The sequence below is a fragment of the Tigriopus californicus genome, chromosome 1 (genome assembly GCF_007210705.1).
Source record: "Tigriopus californicus strain San Diego chromosome 1, Tcal_SD_v2.1, whole genome shotgun sequence".
Taxonomy (NCBI): Eukaryota; Metazoa; Arthropoda; class Copepoda; order Harpacticoida; family Harpacticidae; genus Tigriopus; species Tigriopus californicus.
The window spans coordinates 5,521,169-5,534,333 of NC_081440.1; the positions used below are offsets into that span (position 1 = coordinate 5,521,169).

The 13,165-nt window shown below is 42.4% G+C and overlaps 1 protein-coding gene across 3 annotated transcripts; it reads left to right on the forward strand.

The window, feature by feature from the left end:
* Positions 1-5,387: 5,387 nt before the first annotated feature.
* Positions 5,388-9,416, forward strand: LOC131878993 (uncharacterized). Of its 3 annotated transcripts, none has more exons than XM_059225183.1 (2): positions 5,388-6,085; positions 6,730-9,416. In XM_059225183.1, exon 2 carries the CDS (start codon positions 6,767-6,769, stop codon positions 9,140-9,142), a length of 2,376 nt encoding a protein of 791 aa, XP_059081166.1. In that variant the 5' UTR covers positions 5,388-6,085; positions 6,730-6,766; the 3' UTR covers positions 9,143-9,416. The 3 variants fall into 3 exon arrangements, with proteins under 3 accessions (XP_059081166.1, XP_059081181.1, XP_059081174.1); XM_059225198.1 differs by having other exon boundaries at positions 5,711-5,728; XM_059225191.1 differs by lacking the exon at positions 5,388-6,085 and adding an exon at positions 6,264-6,283.
* Positions 9,417-13,165: the final 3,749 nt, after the last annotated feature.

Genomic DNA, 13,165 nt, shown 5'->3' on the forward strand with positions numbered 1-13,165 from the left:
ATCGGATGATAATGAGGCTGGTGGATTGTGTTGCANTTCTAATTCGTTGGTCGATCAAATAATATATATAAATAAAAGTCAAGTAAAATGAATAATCTTCTCGTCTTGAACTGCTGGGATTCCAATCCCGGTAGCGGTAAGGAAGCCCGCAAAAAAATACACTTACTTTCCCTAACATTTAGATGATCTATTAATTCAGATTTTTCGTCGATTACTTCGCTTAGTTATTGGGATTTTTATTCGTTTCAAACAGGGCTACAATTTGAAGTTTTCTTGTCAACATTTTACAATAATGAGCATTGATAGTGAAGTTTAACGTAGTTATCAAAAGAAATAAGCATTTAAATGTTTTGGGAGACAAAATCGTTTAGCAACACATGGCCCGAAAATATGTCCCTGTTTTCAATACCGCAATTTTTAACTGCTCTTAATTCCTTGTACAGCTTTGAAGTGCTCAGTCTACTAGCTTTGCTTATTTGTTTAACACTTCATTACTCCCATTCATGGCTATGTTTATTTTGCGATATGTTTACCAAGCCAATGGAAATGCATAATCAGAAAATCATGTAAATGCTTAAATATTATCTAGGTATTCCACGTCGAAAACTTAGATCTTTCCCAGTCTCGACTAATTAAAGATTGTTAAAGACTTGTAACTATGACACGAAAAGCCAGGATGGACAAAAAGCAATTATTATAAAGATTACCTATTAGAAACCCGTGTCTTGAGTCTAGGAAAACGGGAACTCTGGAAAATTTGATGCAAAATACTCAATCAAGCCAAAAAACATTTCCTACCGACCAATTTCTTAACAACTTCGCTATGAATCAAGTCGTTTAGTCCAACAGAATTTGATTGAGAATATATAAGCAGTGAATAAGTGCAAATATCACAAGATTTGAAACCCAAACACCTTCAAGGTGATAAAGAGCAAGCTCGATTTTCAGCCGTTATCTTCCCTGTTGAGGATGATACATGGGATGAAAATAGCAAAAAATGGCAATTATTTTCAAGATTGTCTAAAACCTTCAAGTTTCCCCTGTGGTCAAGAGAGAAACGAAAAAATAATTTCCACTTGAAAGGGCAAAAAAAGAACGAGTTAGTATTGGGCTTTTCGAAAATGTTATGGGATTACAGTTTCTTTTTCGGAGAAAGAAAGAATTACTATTATTTCGTTACTACTGCCCTAGATTCGGAGAGTAATAATGCTGGGACGATTGTAGGAAAAAAAACAGACTCGCGGACTATACCTAGCTAACAAATTCCAAGGTTGTTCTTTTCATAGTTAATTCATGACGCAATTAGACGGTTTTGGGAAAAATCAAGATGACAATATGATATGGTTTTAAAAAAAAGTTCGGTCAATTAATCAAATTCGCACAAAAGACTCGAGTTTACCCGATCTCGAGCTCAAGTTCGTCTCAGTGCTTTAAGAGACTGAATGCATTTGGTGTTCAGGGTCCCTAAGAAGAGTAGAGAAATAATCATAAGAAAAACAAAAAGCGAGAACCACTATTACATTTTAACGTTCATGCTTTTTGAAAATTGTGCGTCCGTATTATTGTTTGTGCTTTTACGTTTTTATGGTGAATGTCCATAGCTTGAAATCAATGTTGTTGCTTTATTACTTCCATTGTGAAGAAAACCCTTAAGACTGAATGATTGTTTCATTTATATATATTGATATGATATATAAAATGACCACAAGAGTGATCCTCAAACGAGTTCACCCTCCGAAAGAGCTTTGTATCATCGGCGAACATTAAAATTTTTGACGAGAGATCTCGCCCCCAAAAGAGAACTGCCCCCAAAACACTTCCTTGAGGAACACCCGAAGTTACATCTCTCCAAGATGAAAATTCTCCATTTAGAACGACTCTTTGTTGTCGATGCCACAACCACTGTCGAATCCATGAAATGACGGAGGCCGGAATGTTTACAAGCTCGAGTTTTCTTATCAATACGGCATGGTCCACCTTGTGAAATGCCTTTGCAAGGTCCAAGTATATAGCGTTGACTGACTCTCCATCCTCTAATGCACCACTTAGGAACTCTTTGAATTGAATTAGATTGGTCGAGCACGACTTTCCCTTTCTGAAATCGTGTTGATCATCCGAAATGATTGCATTTTCTTCAACATGTAGCATTATGCGGTCCTTTATAATGCCTTCGAAAATTTTGCATGGAATACTGGTCAGCGAGATTGGGCGATAATTTCTGCCATTTTTTTGTCTCCACCCTCTTGTAGTGGACAAACATCAGCTCTCTTCCACATCTGGCGAACCACACCCTGATGCAAGGATTGGTTGAATAATAGCGAGTAGCGAGGAGGATAGCAACACTTTTTGCAAGTCTTTTCAGAACCACGCTCGGAATACCATCCGGACCCTTCACTCCTGAGTTCTTCAGGGCTTGGATCCTTTTCAGAACGTCACTATACATTTTGTTGTACTGTCCTCGAACATTAGTTGCTAATGAGCGTTTGTCATCCCCGACTTGGTGGGGTAGTATGGACATGTAAGATGGAAAACACCTTTTTCAGGAAGGCTGGTGAGTGAGTAACTACAAGCTGATTTGAAAAGGGGAAGAATCGGAGGATTGGGGAGAAATCGGTATAATTTAAACAATGCCGGGGTGTGAACATTTTCAACCTTTGTTAAGGTGTTCTTGTTGGAATAAAGAGAGCGTAACGGTATTACAACCAGTTTTTGTAAATGATGCAAAAATGGCGTTTCAAACTGTTTTAATTAAGGATACCGACCTTTTCTCATATAGCAATGTGAAAGAAGGGTCAGCTTCTCAAAAACGTGTTTGAAGCCCCAAATTTGCCTCACTGACACTGGGACCAGTAACAGCAAACAAACGAACCTGCCAGAGCTTGCCTAAACGTTTGTTCTCATACCACGAAAGATCTACACCTTGGTTCTTCTACTAGAATTTTGAGGGGTTTTAGGTAATGACGCGATATCCGCACTGAATATACTTAGCTCCTCTTACCATGCAAACACCGTTGCCACGATGTGGTTCAATGAGGACAACAAGGTAGCCTTAGGTGTAATAAGGCATGTTAAGTGAAAGAAATTCAAGGAAAAATGTGGTCCGGCACCCTGATTTTGGGCAGGGAGAACTAAGGCAAACATCACAGTCAACTCACACTATCCGTCCATTGAATTTTCAAAAGAGTAATATTGAGTGAGCTGTGTTACAAAACCCAACAAAATGAACATGCTTGGGGTTAAACGTTGTACGCAACATCAAGTTGGCTCAATACCACAAAGCTATTTGCTTAGAAAAGTATGTAAAATGGATTAAATGTCAAAATTTAATGCATGTGCAATGCGGTTTGGCTGGACATGTTGTCTTTTATTTTACTCCATGGAATCACGTCAGTTCCTCATGAACATATTCACTTGGCAAGCCCTATAGGTGGTTAACATCATACTGATTTTGTATTTAACACTCAAGGGTTTATGTAGGGAAGTCCGAAAGCTAACGTAGTAGCTCTAAAAAGCTGTTCCAAGACAACTCGACCCAGCGTACAACTCGACACAAGACAACTCGACACAGGACAACTCGACCTAGGGAAAAACTCGACCCAACGGACAACTCGACCCAACGGACAACTCGAGCCAGGGCAACTTGACCCAGAACAATTCGAACCAGAGGACAACTCGACCCGTTGGAAAACTCTACCCAGCAGACAGCTCTACCCATTGGACCCAACTTTAACCCGAGAAAGAAGAGAGTTGGACTTAATTGTCCCAGCTAGCCTGGATTTACGCGGGCTTGAAGGTGCTCACAAAACGCACATGAAGCGTCTACAGCCACTAGTACTGACCCTAAATCCTGGGTTGGGACAGAGCTCATGAAAGCTTTTGAAGACGTACAGTATCAGATACCTTTCGTACATTCTTTGAATACTGTGCAATCCCAACCTTTCTAGCCTCTCCCAATACGAGAACTCTCTCATACCTTCTATGATCCTGGTAAAACATCTTTGAACTTGTTCGACCTTTTGCAAACCTGCTGTCATGATACTATCTCTGGACTTAAATGTGCGATATATCGAACCCCATGTTTGAAAAGCTTTGCCAACTTTAAACTGGAGTGATCTTTCAATGTAGGCATCACCAGACCGGCACCCAAAAAGGGGAGAGGGATAGTATAGTGCTATTTTAGACCTAGTAGACACCGGATTTTGGACGGCCCTTAACCTTTTGGTTGCAAGGACCCAGGGGTGTCTAGGCAGCGGTGCAAGCCTGCGGCAGCTCGGTTGCAGGGGTCCAAAGTTGGGAGTGCCCCCTCCCCTCCCCCCCCTTTTTCGTGCCTACCCTGAAAGATCACTATTTATCTATAAGTGGAATGTTTAATGGCGTCGTTCCAATTGTTATGAACCGGAATTTAATTCCATATTGCCAAGAATTGATTTTACCTAGGACCTCAACCTAGATCATCTGATATCTCGCTGCCCCGCGAAAACAGAAAAGTTGTCAAAAACAAACTTCTAATTAGTCGTGGACATCTGGGATATTTGGGACCCTTCTAGGATGGAAAAACATATTTGGGATGATTTCCTGACAAGGTTGTCAAACATGAAGTAAAGACTTTGTAGCTTCAAAACTTTATCTTTGTTAGGGGACTTAATTACAGTCCCAGGTCATTTATCCTTGAAAGGAACTATTCATCAGACATTGCAGTTTTGTAAACTGTTACATATTTACCTATTAAGATAAGTAAAGCATACTTTGAAGCTTGAAAGAGCTCTCTTTGGATTCATTTTAGTCAGTTATAATATTCTCATTTTTTTGAATGTTTTTTCGAAATCATGGGAAAGGTTTTTTTGTCTACTAACATGACATTTGTAATTTGATTTGTTATTATTAAGACAAGACTTAAAAAGGGTTTCCTTTTTGACCGAAATGTTTTATAAGTTATGAAAAATGCGTCAAAAAGTCAAAAACATGTGAAACTAACTCAAAAAAGATATTGCTATGTAAAATGAGCCCCTTTTTTGGGGTTTTAGCCTCTTTTAGCTAAGAATGGAGATTTTGGCCGATTTTTATTTTACTTTTCAGGTCTAGTTATCCCCTTCAGTGCATTGAGCCCCAATGAAGATTAAATCCGCATAAATACTGCAAATTCAATCCAATCAGTGCGATGTTTACCATCGTTGCATGCAGTTGCAACGTCCTTTCATTTCTCGTTGACTAAGCCAACCGACATCAGATTTTTAACTTGGATAAACTGCACATATCTCTTTCGGGGTCAACTATTTCTGAGCTCTAACCATACACGCCCCAGGCCCAGAGTTGTAGTGTCGCCCAACCTCGAATTGTTGGCCGACCCCATGATTCAAGAGAAGAGTCTGCATGTACCCGCCATCTTCACATCATCGTACGCTCCTCATGCCCTCTTCCGCCATCCGTTCCCTAGGCAGGTCGTTCTCCCTCTTCCAACCTTGCTTGATTGGGTGGAGAAGCCAAAAGTTTCGCCTCCTCCCTTTTGCACAGTGTGTCCCCACTCTATGGAACCCATTGAAGCTAAGGTCAATTGGACGTAGAACCATTCTGTACCCCGTCCTCGAGGCCGTGGGCCAGCGCAGAGAAGAGGACAAGAGGAAGACAAGCCAGTGCCCGACCCGCGAGAAAACGAGCACATGTACCGTAGAAGACGTGTGTAATGCTCTACATCTACATTAGGTGCATGTATGGAAGGATGGATGCCGGAGTAAGCACGAACTTCCTCCATCCACATGGTGCGTACTAACTAAGTCTCGGACGTGTTGAGCCTGTCTCAGTGTGATTGCCTCGGCAAATACGACGAACCTCCCGAAGAACGAAGCCGACGCGTTTCCTGGACATTCACATCGAATTCAAGGAGTGCCAATTGCCCAGTGAGCAAACACTGGGGTGTCGATCCCCTTGTCACACCTCAATGTGTCTTCCATCCAAATTTGAAACCCCCCAATAGGCCACGTGAAATCCGGGGATATCCAGGAATTACCAAGTGTCAAGTGTTTGGATTCTCATTCAAGTAAACCCCGTTCCGTGCTGATTCTCTGAGGGTCTGTGGGTTGAAGTACAGGTAAACTGCAAGTCATGAGGACTCAAGGCCGCCGATCTCATCAATTCTCACTCTTCTGCCGTGGCTGTTTTGAGCCATACGGATGAAACGTAGCTGGCTGGCTGGCTCATCCTTCGGGTTCCCTCCCATCGTATTCAACGACTTCCTTCGAAAAGTTGCTCACCAGCATTCTTGGGAATTTTTGTCGTAATATTAGAGGTTTGAAGGCTATATTGCATTTGAGTGCGGTGTTTGATGTATAGTGGAGTAAGTGGATGATGGCAATGTTGGTTTATACTCATCGTAGAATGACTCGATCTGGGTTTTTTCTGGTTGGGAAATGTGAGGTTGCCTTGTTGGAAGAGGGGGAAAGTGCCTTCTCATTGCATTGGGCCAGCTCGGTTTATCGTGTCGTTTGAGTGCATGTCACTGATATGCAATACTAGAATTGAGTCAAGTGCAGGAATAAATCATGCTATCTCCCCTCATTCCCGGGTATCGACGAATCCTGAGCTAGTACGAGAGATTAAAGGCTAACTTAGGTATTTGCATTGCGTCGCAAGACCCAAGGGCCACTCTCGTGTAGAGGCTTGTGGGTGTGATTCATCCCCAAGTCAGTCATTTTGGGAAAGGCTGCTTGCTTCACGATATCGCACTCATTTCAGATTTGACGTGTGGCTCATTGGACGATAATCAAGGACCATGAATTTTCTGAAAAGGGCGACCAATAAAGTGTCTGAGAAGCTTCATAGTGGGAGTAGCTTCGAAGGTCGTACCTTCGTTCATGGACATCTTCTCATTGAAATTCGTGCAGCTCGCAATCTGCCCGATCTTGAAGGATGGGTCTCAAAGTTGGTCGATAAGAAAGATGTGACCGATCCTTTTGTGGATGTCCGTTTGGGGAAGGCGAAAATCGTGAAATCGTCCGTGATCAACAACGATTTGAATCCGGTGTGGGATGAGGATTATCGAGTGGAGGTGTGCCATTTTGCCGAGGAGCTCGTGTTCGAGATCAGGGATAAAGATCACGCTGTGACTGAATTCATTGGATCGGTGGTGATCCCGACTTCGGCCTTGCTCTCGGGCGAGACCAGAGAGGGATGGATGCCGATCAAGAAGAAGAGTGGATCTCATAATGGGCAACTCAACTTGAGTGTCACTTTCGTGTCCAAAGTTTCCATTGAAAGAACGTACGAAGTGCCTGCGTATTTCAAAATGCAGAGAAACAACAAGGTCACGATGTATCAAGACGCCCATTGCCCGCCTGACTTGCCAAAGTTGGCGGACCTTACTTACCCCGATGGAACTCCGTATCGCCCTCAATCATGCTGGACTGACATGTATTATGCCATGATGGAGGCCCAACATCTGATTTGCATCACCGGTTGGTCCGTTTGGGACAAACTCCAACTCTTCCGCGGTCAAGACTTGAACAAGGACAACCGCACCCTCGGTGAGATACTTATTGCCAAGGCCGAGGAAGGAGTCAAGGTGTATGTTATGGTCTGGTCTGAGAAGACGTCGGGTGATATCGTGGGTGAAAAAGGAGTGATGGGCACCCATGATATGGAAACCTATCGCCGCTTCAAGAACACCAAAGTCAAGTGTGCCTTAGCTCCCAGAGAGCTGTCCATCAACGAGTTCACCGATGTACTTCAGAACGAATTCAGCTCTGGGGCGTACACCCATCATCAAAAGAGTGTGATTTGTGATGCGGCAAATCCCTATGGCTCGTTGCGGAGATTGGTGGCCTTTGTGGGCGGACTGGATTTGACTGGAGGTCGATATGACACGCCTGAATTCCCGCTCTTCACCACGCTCTTGAACGAGCATTATGGAGACTTCCGGAACTCGTATGCCAAAAGCGTTCCCCCGGAACAAGGCCCAAGAGAGCCGTGGCACGATATCCACAGTAAAGTGGAGGGTCCTGTGGCCTTTGACGTGTTCGTGAATTTCTACGAGAGGTGGGAGAAACAGGGCAAAAAGTACGGCGATTTGGAAATGCTGGATCGCTCCATCATCGATCCCATGGCTCCCGCTCCCGTGGATAATCCGGATAAAGCTTGGAACGTGCAGTTGTTCCGCTCGCTTACGTCTGATTCAGCCGTCTTTGATCAGGAAAAGATTAAAATCCTGAATGGCAAGAAAGGGAGAATGATCGAGGCCTCAATTGCCCAGGCTTACGTGCAATCGATCCGAAACGCGGAAAACTTCTTGTACTTTGAGAACCAATATTTCTTGGGCTCTGCTTACTCCTGGTTGCAAAACGACGATGTCAATTGCCATCACACGATCCCCTCCGAAATTGCCCAGAAAGTGGTGGACAAGATCTATCAGAACCAACGATTCTGTGCCTACATCGTTATCCCCATGTTTCCCGAAGGTGATCCAGCCAGTGCGCCAATCCAGGAGATCCTCTATTGGCAAACCCGGACCATTGAGATGATGTACCGCCGGGTGGGCGAGGCTCTCAAGCAAACGGGTAACACGTCGCACCCAACTGACTGGTTGATTTTCATGTGTCCCGGCAAAAGAGAAGGTCCAGGTCCACATTTGGATCAGCTCGAACCTCCCACCGAGACCATGGCCGCCAAGCTCCGAAAATCTCTACGTCTGCCCATTTACGTTCATTGCAAGATGCTCATCGTGGACGACGCTTACATCATCATCGGTAGCGCCAACATCAATCAGCGATCCATGGCTGGCAGTCGCGATACGGAAATGGCCGTGGGATGCTGGCAACCGGCCTTCCCCGAGCATAGCCCTTTCGGCGACGTTCACATGTTCCGGATGGCTCTGATGGTTTCGCATTTGTGCGTTAATGACCCGGTTCTTCGCTATCCGGGAACCATGGATTGTGTACAAAAGATCAAAGAACTTTGCTATTACAATTGGCAAATGTACATTGGTCCCGAGGGATCGGTCTGCCCTGGGATGTTGTTACCCTACCCCCTGAACATCATGCAAGATGGTTCAATCGAATACTTGGATGGTGTGGTGAGCTTCCCGGATTTCCCGGAAGGGGCCAAAATCATGGGAAAACGAAGTGCCATGATCCCACAGAAAGTTACAACGTAAACAACATCGATTTCAAAATGCCAATCCCTCTTTTTTTACATTGATATTTTATTACCTTCTGAGGTGATGGCGTGTGCTTCATGTAAATGTATGAGTATACACCTAAATGATGCTAAAGAAAAAGGGACTCACTACTTCCGTCCAGTTACGGCTGTCTGTCTTCTTATCCATTTTCTCCACACAATTTGAATCCGGCAAAAAACCAACGGAGTCCTGTTTGTGAACACGCTTGATCACTGCTTTTTAACGACTTGAAATAAACGAACAAGTTTGAGATCGGGGTCACAGGTTATGTCTTCTGCTTTTCCCTAGCCTTCACTTCAATCATGTTATGAAAATAGCATTTCAGACCGAGCGAAATGTTTCGTAGCCAAATCATGAATAATTCAAAGCCAATTTACAATCTCAATATAAACCGTCTAGGCAGCAGACTTCAAAATATCTCCGCTTCCTACCCGCCTAGAAAATTTGAACGAAAGAGAGAACTTTAATGGTCAAATCCTGAACTTGTTAGCTTTGTTCCCTGGCGACTCTCAAGGGCTGTCCGCTCGAAATAAAAGTAAATCCCTAGAAACAGATAACTTTGATCCCTAAAACTGATTCCTAAAATGAGCCTCAAGTCATCCCGTACTTAACTTGGTCATGCCTTTGGGACAGACTGAACAATACCCAGAGAAGGGCTTTTTTACATTGTTCAAGATCTAATCTGGTTACATCAAGTAGTAATTAATAAACGTATCCGATAGTGCATTCTGGATGGTCACGTACCATCGCGAAAAAAACACAAATATCCTCACTCATCCATTGACAACCAACTAACCTGGTTATATTGAGGTCTAAGTGTTAGCATCATATACGTATTTATGCCAAGCGTAAGACAATTTTAATGGAGCATCAGCTCGAACCTGCCACCGAGACCATGACCATTGGCAAAGCTGGACCGGTTAATGCTGATGATATTTCAGTCCCTAGGATATAAAAAGATGTAATGTTAGAGAAAAATGGCTTAATCTGATCTTTGTCCAAGCCATCGTAACAAAAATGTAAGGAAGTTAGGTCTAAAACATGGACAGCTTTACAATTGGTTGAATATACGTATTTATGCCAAGCGTAAGACAATTTTAATGGAGCATCAGCTCGAACCTGCCACCGAGACCATGACCAATTGTAAAGCTGGACCGGTTAATGCTGATGATATTTCAGTCCCTAGGATATAAAAAGATGTAATGTTAGAGAAAAATGGCTTAATCTGATCTTTGTCCAAGCCATCGTAACAAAAATGTAAGGAAGTTAGGTCTAAAACATGGACAGCTTTACAATTGGTTGAATATTTGATCACATTTTCCTCTCCAAGTTATGTATTTAAAACATCTAAAAAATGAACAAATGGGTGGGGCGAGTGGCGAAGAATCTTATTTTATGCAGCCACCTCTAGCTCGAATGACAAACTCGGTCAGAGGTCGGAAAAAATTTTGGACAATCATATCTTCCGTCTTGAAGTTCCACACCTTGCCAATGTAGACCTTTAGGTACTTCCAATTTGGATGAAAAGTCATCTTATCTTGGCTTCCTTTTTCACGACGCTCCACAAGGAAAATCCAAGCGGATTCAAATCCGGATTAGAGAATGGCCCACACACGTCTGTTGGTCAGATATCCATCATGTTCTTATGGCAGCATGAGTTGCAGTAGTCCTGGATCTGCCCGTTTTCCCTTATTGAGCCAGCGGACCTTTCACCAAGGCCTAATCGTAAACTTATTGGTTTTAGTAGTGCTAAATCATTCATTCTGTGTTCAACTTGCGCTAATTTTTGGGGGCCTATTTCTCTGGACACAAACGTCCGTTTGGCTTTAAAACTTTTAGTCGACAAGAGTGTGAAGGAAATGCATTCAATTCATTGAAATAAAACTAATTTATCCCCCTCCCACTCTCTCGTCTCTATCCAGTGATGACGCCGTCCTTGTTCAGACTGGCAACACACTAACAACTACTTATATCCATTAGAGCATCTTTCCACAAGCATCAACAAAAACTGACAACTGACCAAATTTATGCTAGTCTACTCGCCTCTAGATTAAGAAAGCTCTCCATGATTTATGAAATTGATGTAAATCCTTGTTCGTATCAAGGAATCAAAACATAATTCTTCTTCCCGGCTTTAACAACAAGATACGAGATCTTTATAGCTGACTTGGTTGATTGTTTTCTGTTATGTATTAAATTCAGTTTACTATGAATGGAAAATGATTAGATTTAACAGGCAGATCCTATTTTATGACAAACGTAGATTATCGTCAACCTTTAGATTTTACGTTATATTTCTCCAAATGAGTATCTAATGATTAGCTCTGCATGGAAGCACTTAATCTAGAAATGTTTAGCGTGACCAAGTCCTCTCCCACAAACGTAAGCAAAAATAACAATCAGGGTCACAATTACTCGACAATTTAAGGAACCATGGTAGCTGAGTGGTCTAATGTACTCGACAAAGGCACGACATGGTTCCCCAGAGGCCGTGGGTTTGAATCCCGCCTTCGGAGAAAACTCGATTTGACAGTAGGAGGTGGTAAAGACGAAATAATGATGGATATGATAACCGCTACAGAGCGGTTCCTCAAGAAAAGGGACGAATTGCAGTTTCCGTTCCTTTTGCCAAATTAAGGGACTTGCTTATCAACCATTCATGTTCATCAAATGGAATGGAATGGCATTGCTCATTGCTCTTACTTTTACCAAGATCTAGCTTATGGCTGTACTTGAGTAATTCTGGCAAAGGAAATGGATATTTTGTGCCAAAACATATCAAATATAGATAAGTAGAATGCAACCCATTCGGCAAATATTTGCAAAAGCATCAAATAACGGAAAGGAGTTGGGCCTTAAAGTAGAAACCATGGGGGTCAATTTTGCTGATTGTACCTGGTTGCTGAACGTGTGAAATATTAGCACAAAAAAACCTGATGGAAACACGGCATCAGAAGTTATTCAACATTTACGTAGACCTTTCTTGTTGGTAGTATTCTGTGAGATTGAAGAAATTCAACGGAAGACAAATGTAGAACATAAGTTAGTCATATGTAACTCACAGCTGAAACGGTAATTCTACTATGCTAGATGACCGTTAGATCAAGTAGCGCATTTCAAATAAGGCTTGGACAAAATTGCAACTAGGATTATAGTTCTACCCACAATTCAAGGACTAGCTCAGTCTACCAACTCGAATTAGTTGTTAGACCAAATTTCATACAAAGATTATAAGGTAAGAGAATGGACGAACCTTTTAATTTGATAGTACTGGGGATTACATTCCTTGTAGCGGTTAGAAAAGCCCGTGAAAAATCAAGCCAAAAAAAGATGTTGAGTCCGTCTCGAAATAATTTGCCTCTAACATCGAACTTTCAGCCTGTTGTTGCCAAGTAGACCTTGACCAAGTATATCTGTTTGACTGCTAATTTTCATTAGTTTAGAGGTAAGGAGGAAGAGTTGCTTGGCAAATTATTCGACTCTAATGTTTTTTAAATCTTTTGTCCATCTTAATGTACAAATATAGTTTCTCAATCTATCGGCTCTTTCCACAACTGAGCACCTTCTTACAAACTTAAAAACATGGAAAATATATATAGCCAGAAATATTCGAAACATGAAACAAGCACATCTTATTAAACTGAAAAATACTGCGTATTAATGGACGAGTTTCTGTGTCAGGGTGAAGTCCCATCGTCGAAAAAGGATCGCAAATTTGGAATTTGCTCAACCCCCAATGTTGACCACTTGTTTGCCGTCCAACTTAATCTAATCATAGATGAGTATTGAAGAAGACACATTGTTTCATGGCGTTCTTGTTGTCGACGACTCCAAGCACAGATGAGTGGCTGGCCCATGGCCTGGGTTCCATCTGGAACAAGCCATGTGGAAATACCTTGGAACAACATGCATCCACTGGACCGATCAGCCCAAGGAGTTTCCAACATACTCCTCTATCTTGAAATGGCACTTACTGCTTATAAGTGCTGGTTTCCAGCT

Coding starts and splice junctions, on each gene's coding strand:
- LOC131878993 (XM_059225183.1), top strand. CDS start 6,767: ATGAATTTTCTGAAAAGGGCGACCAATAAAGTGTCTGAGAAGCTTCAT.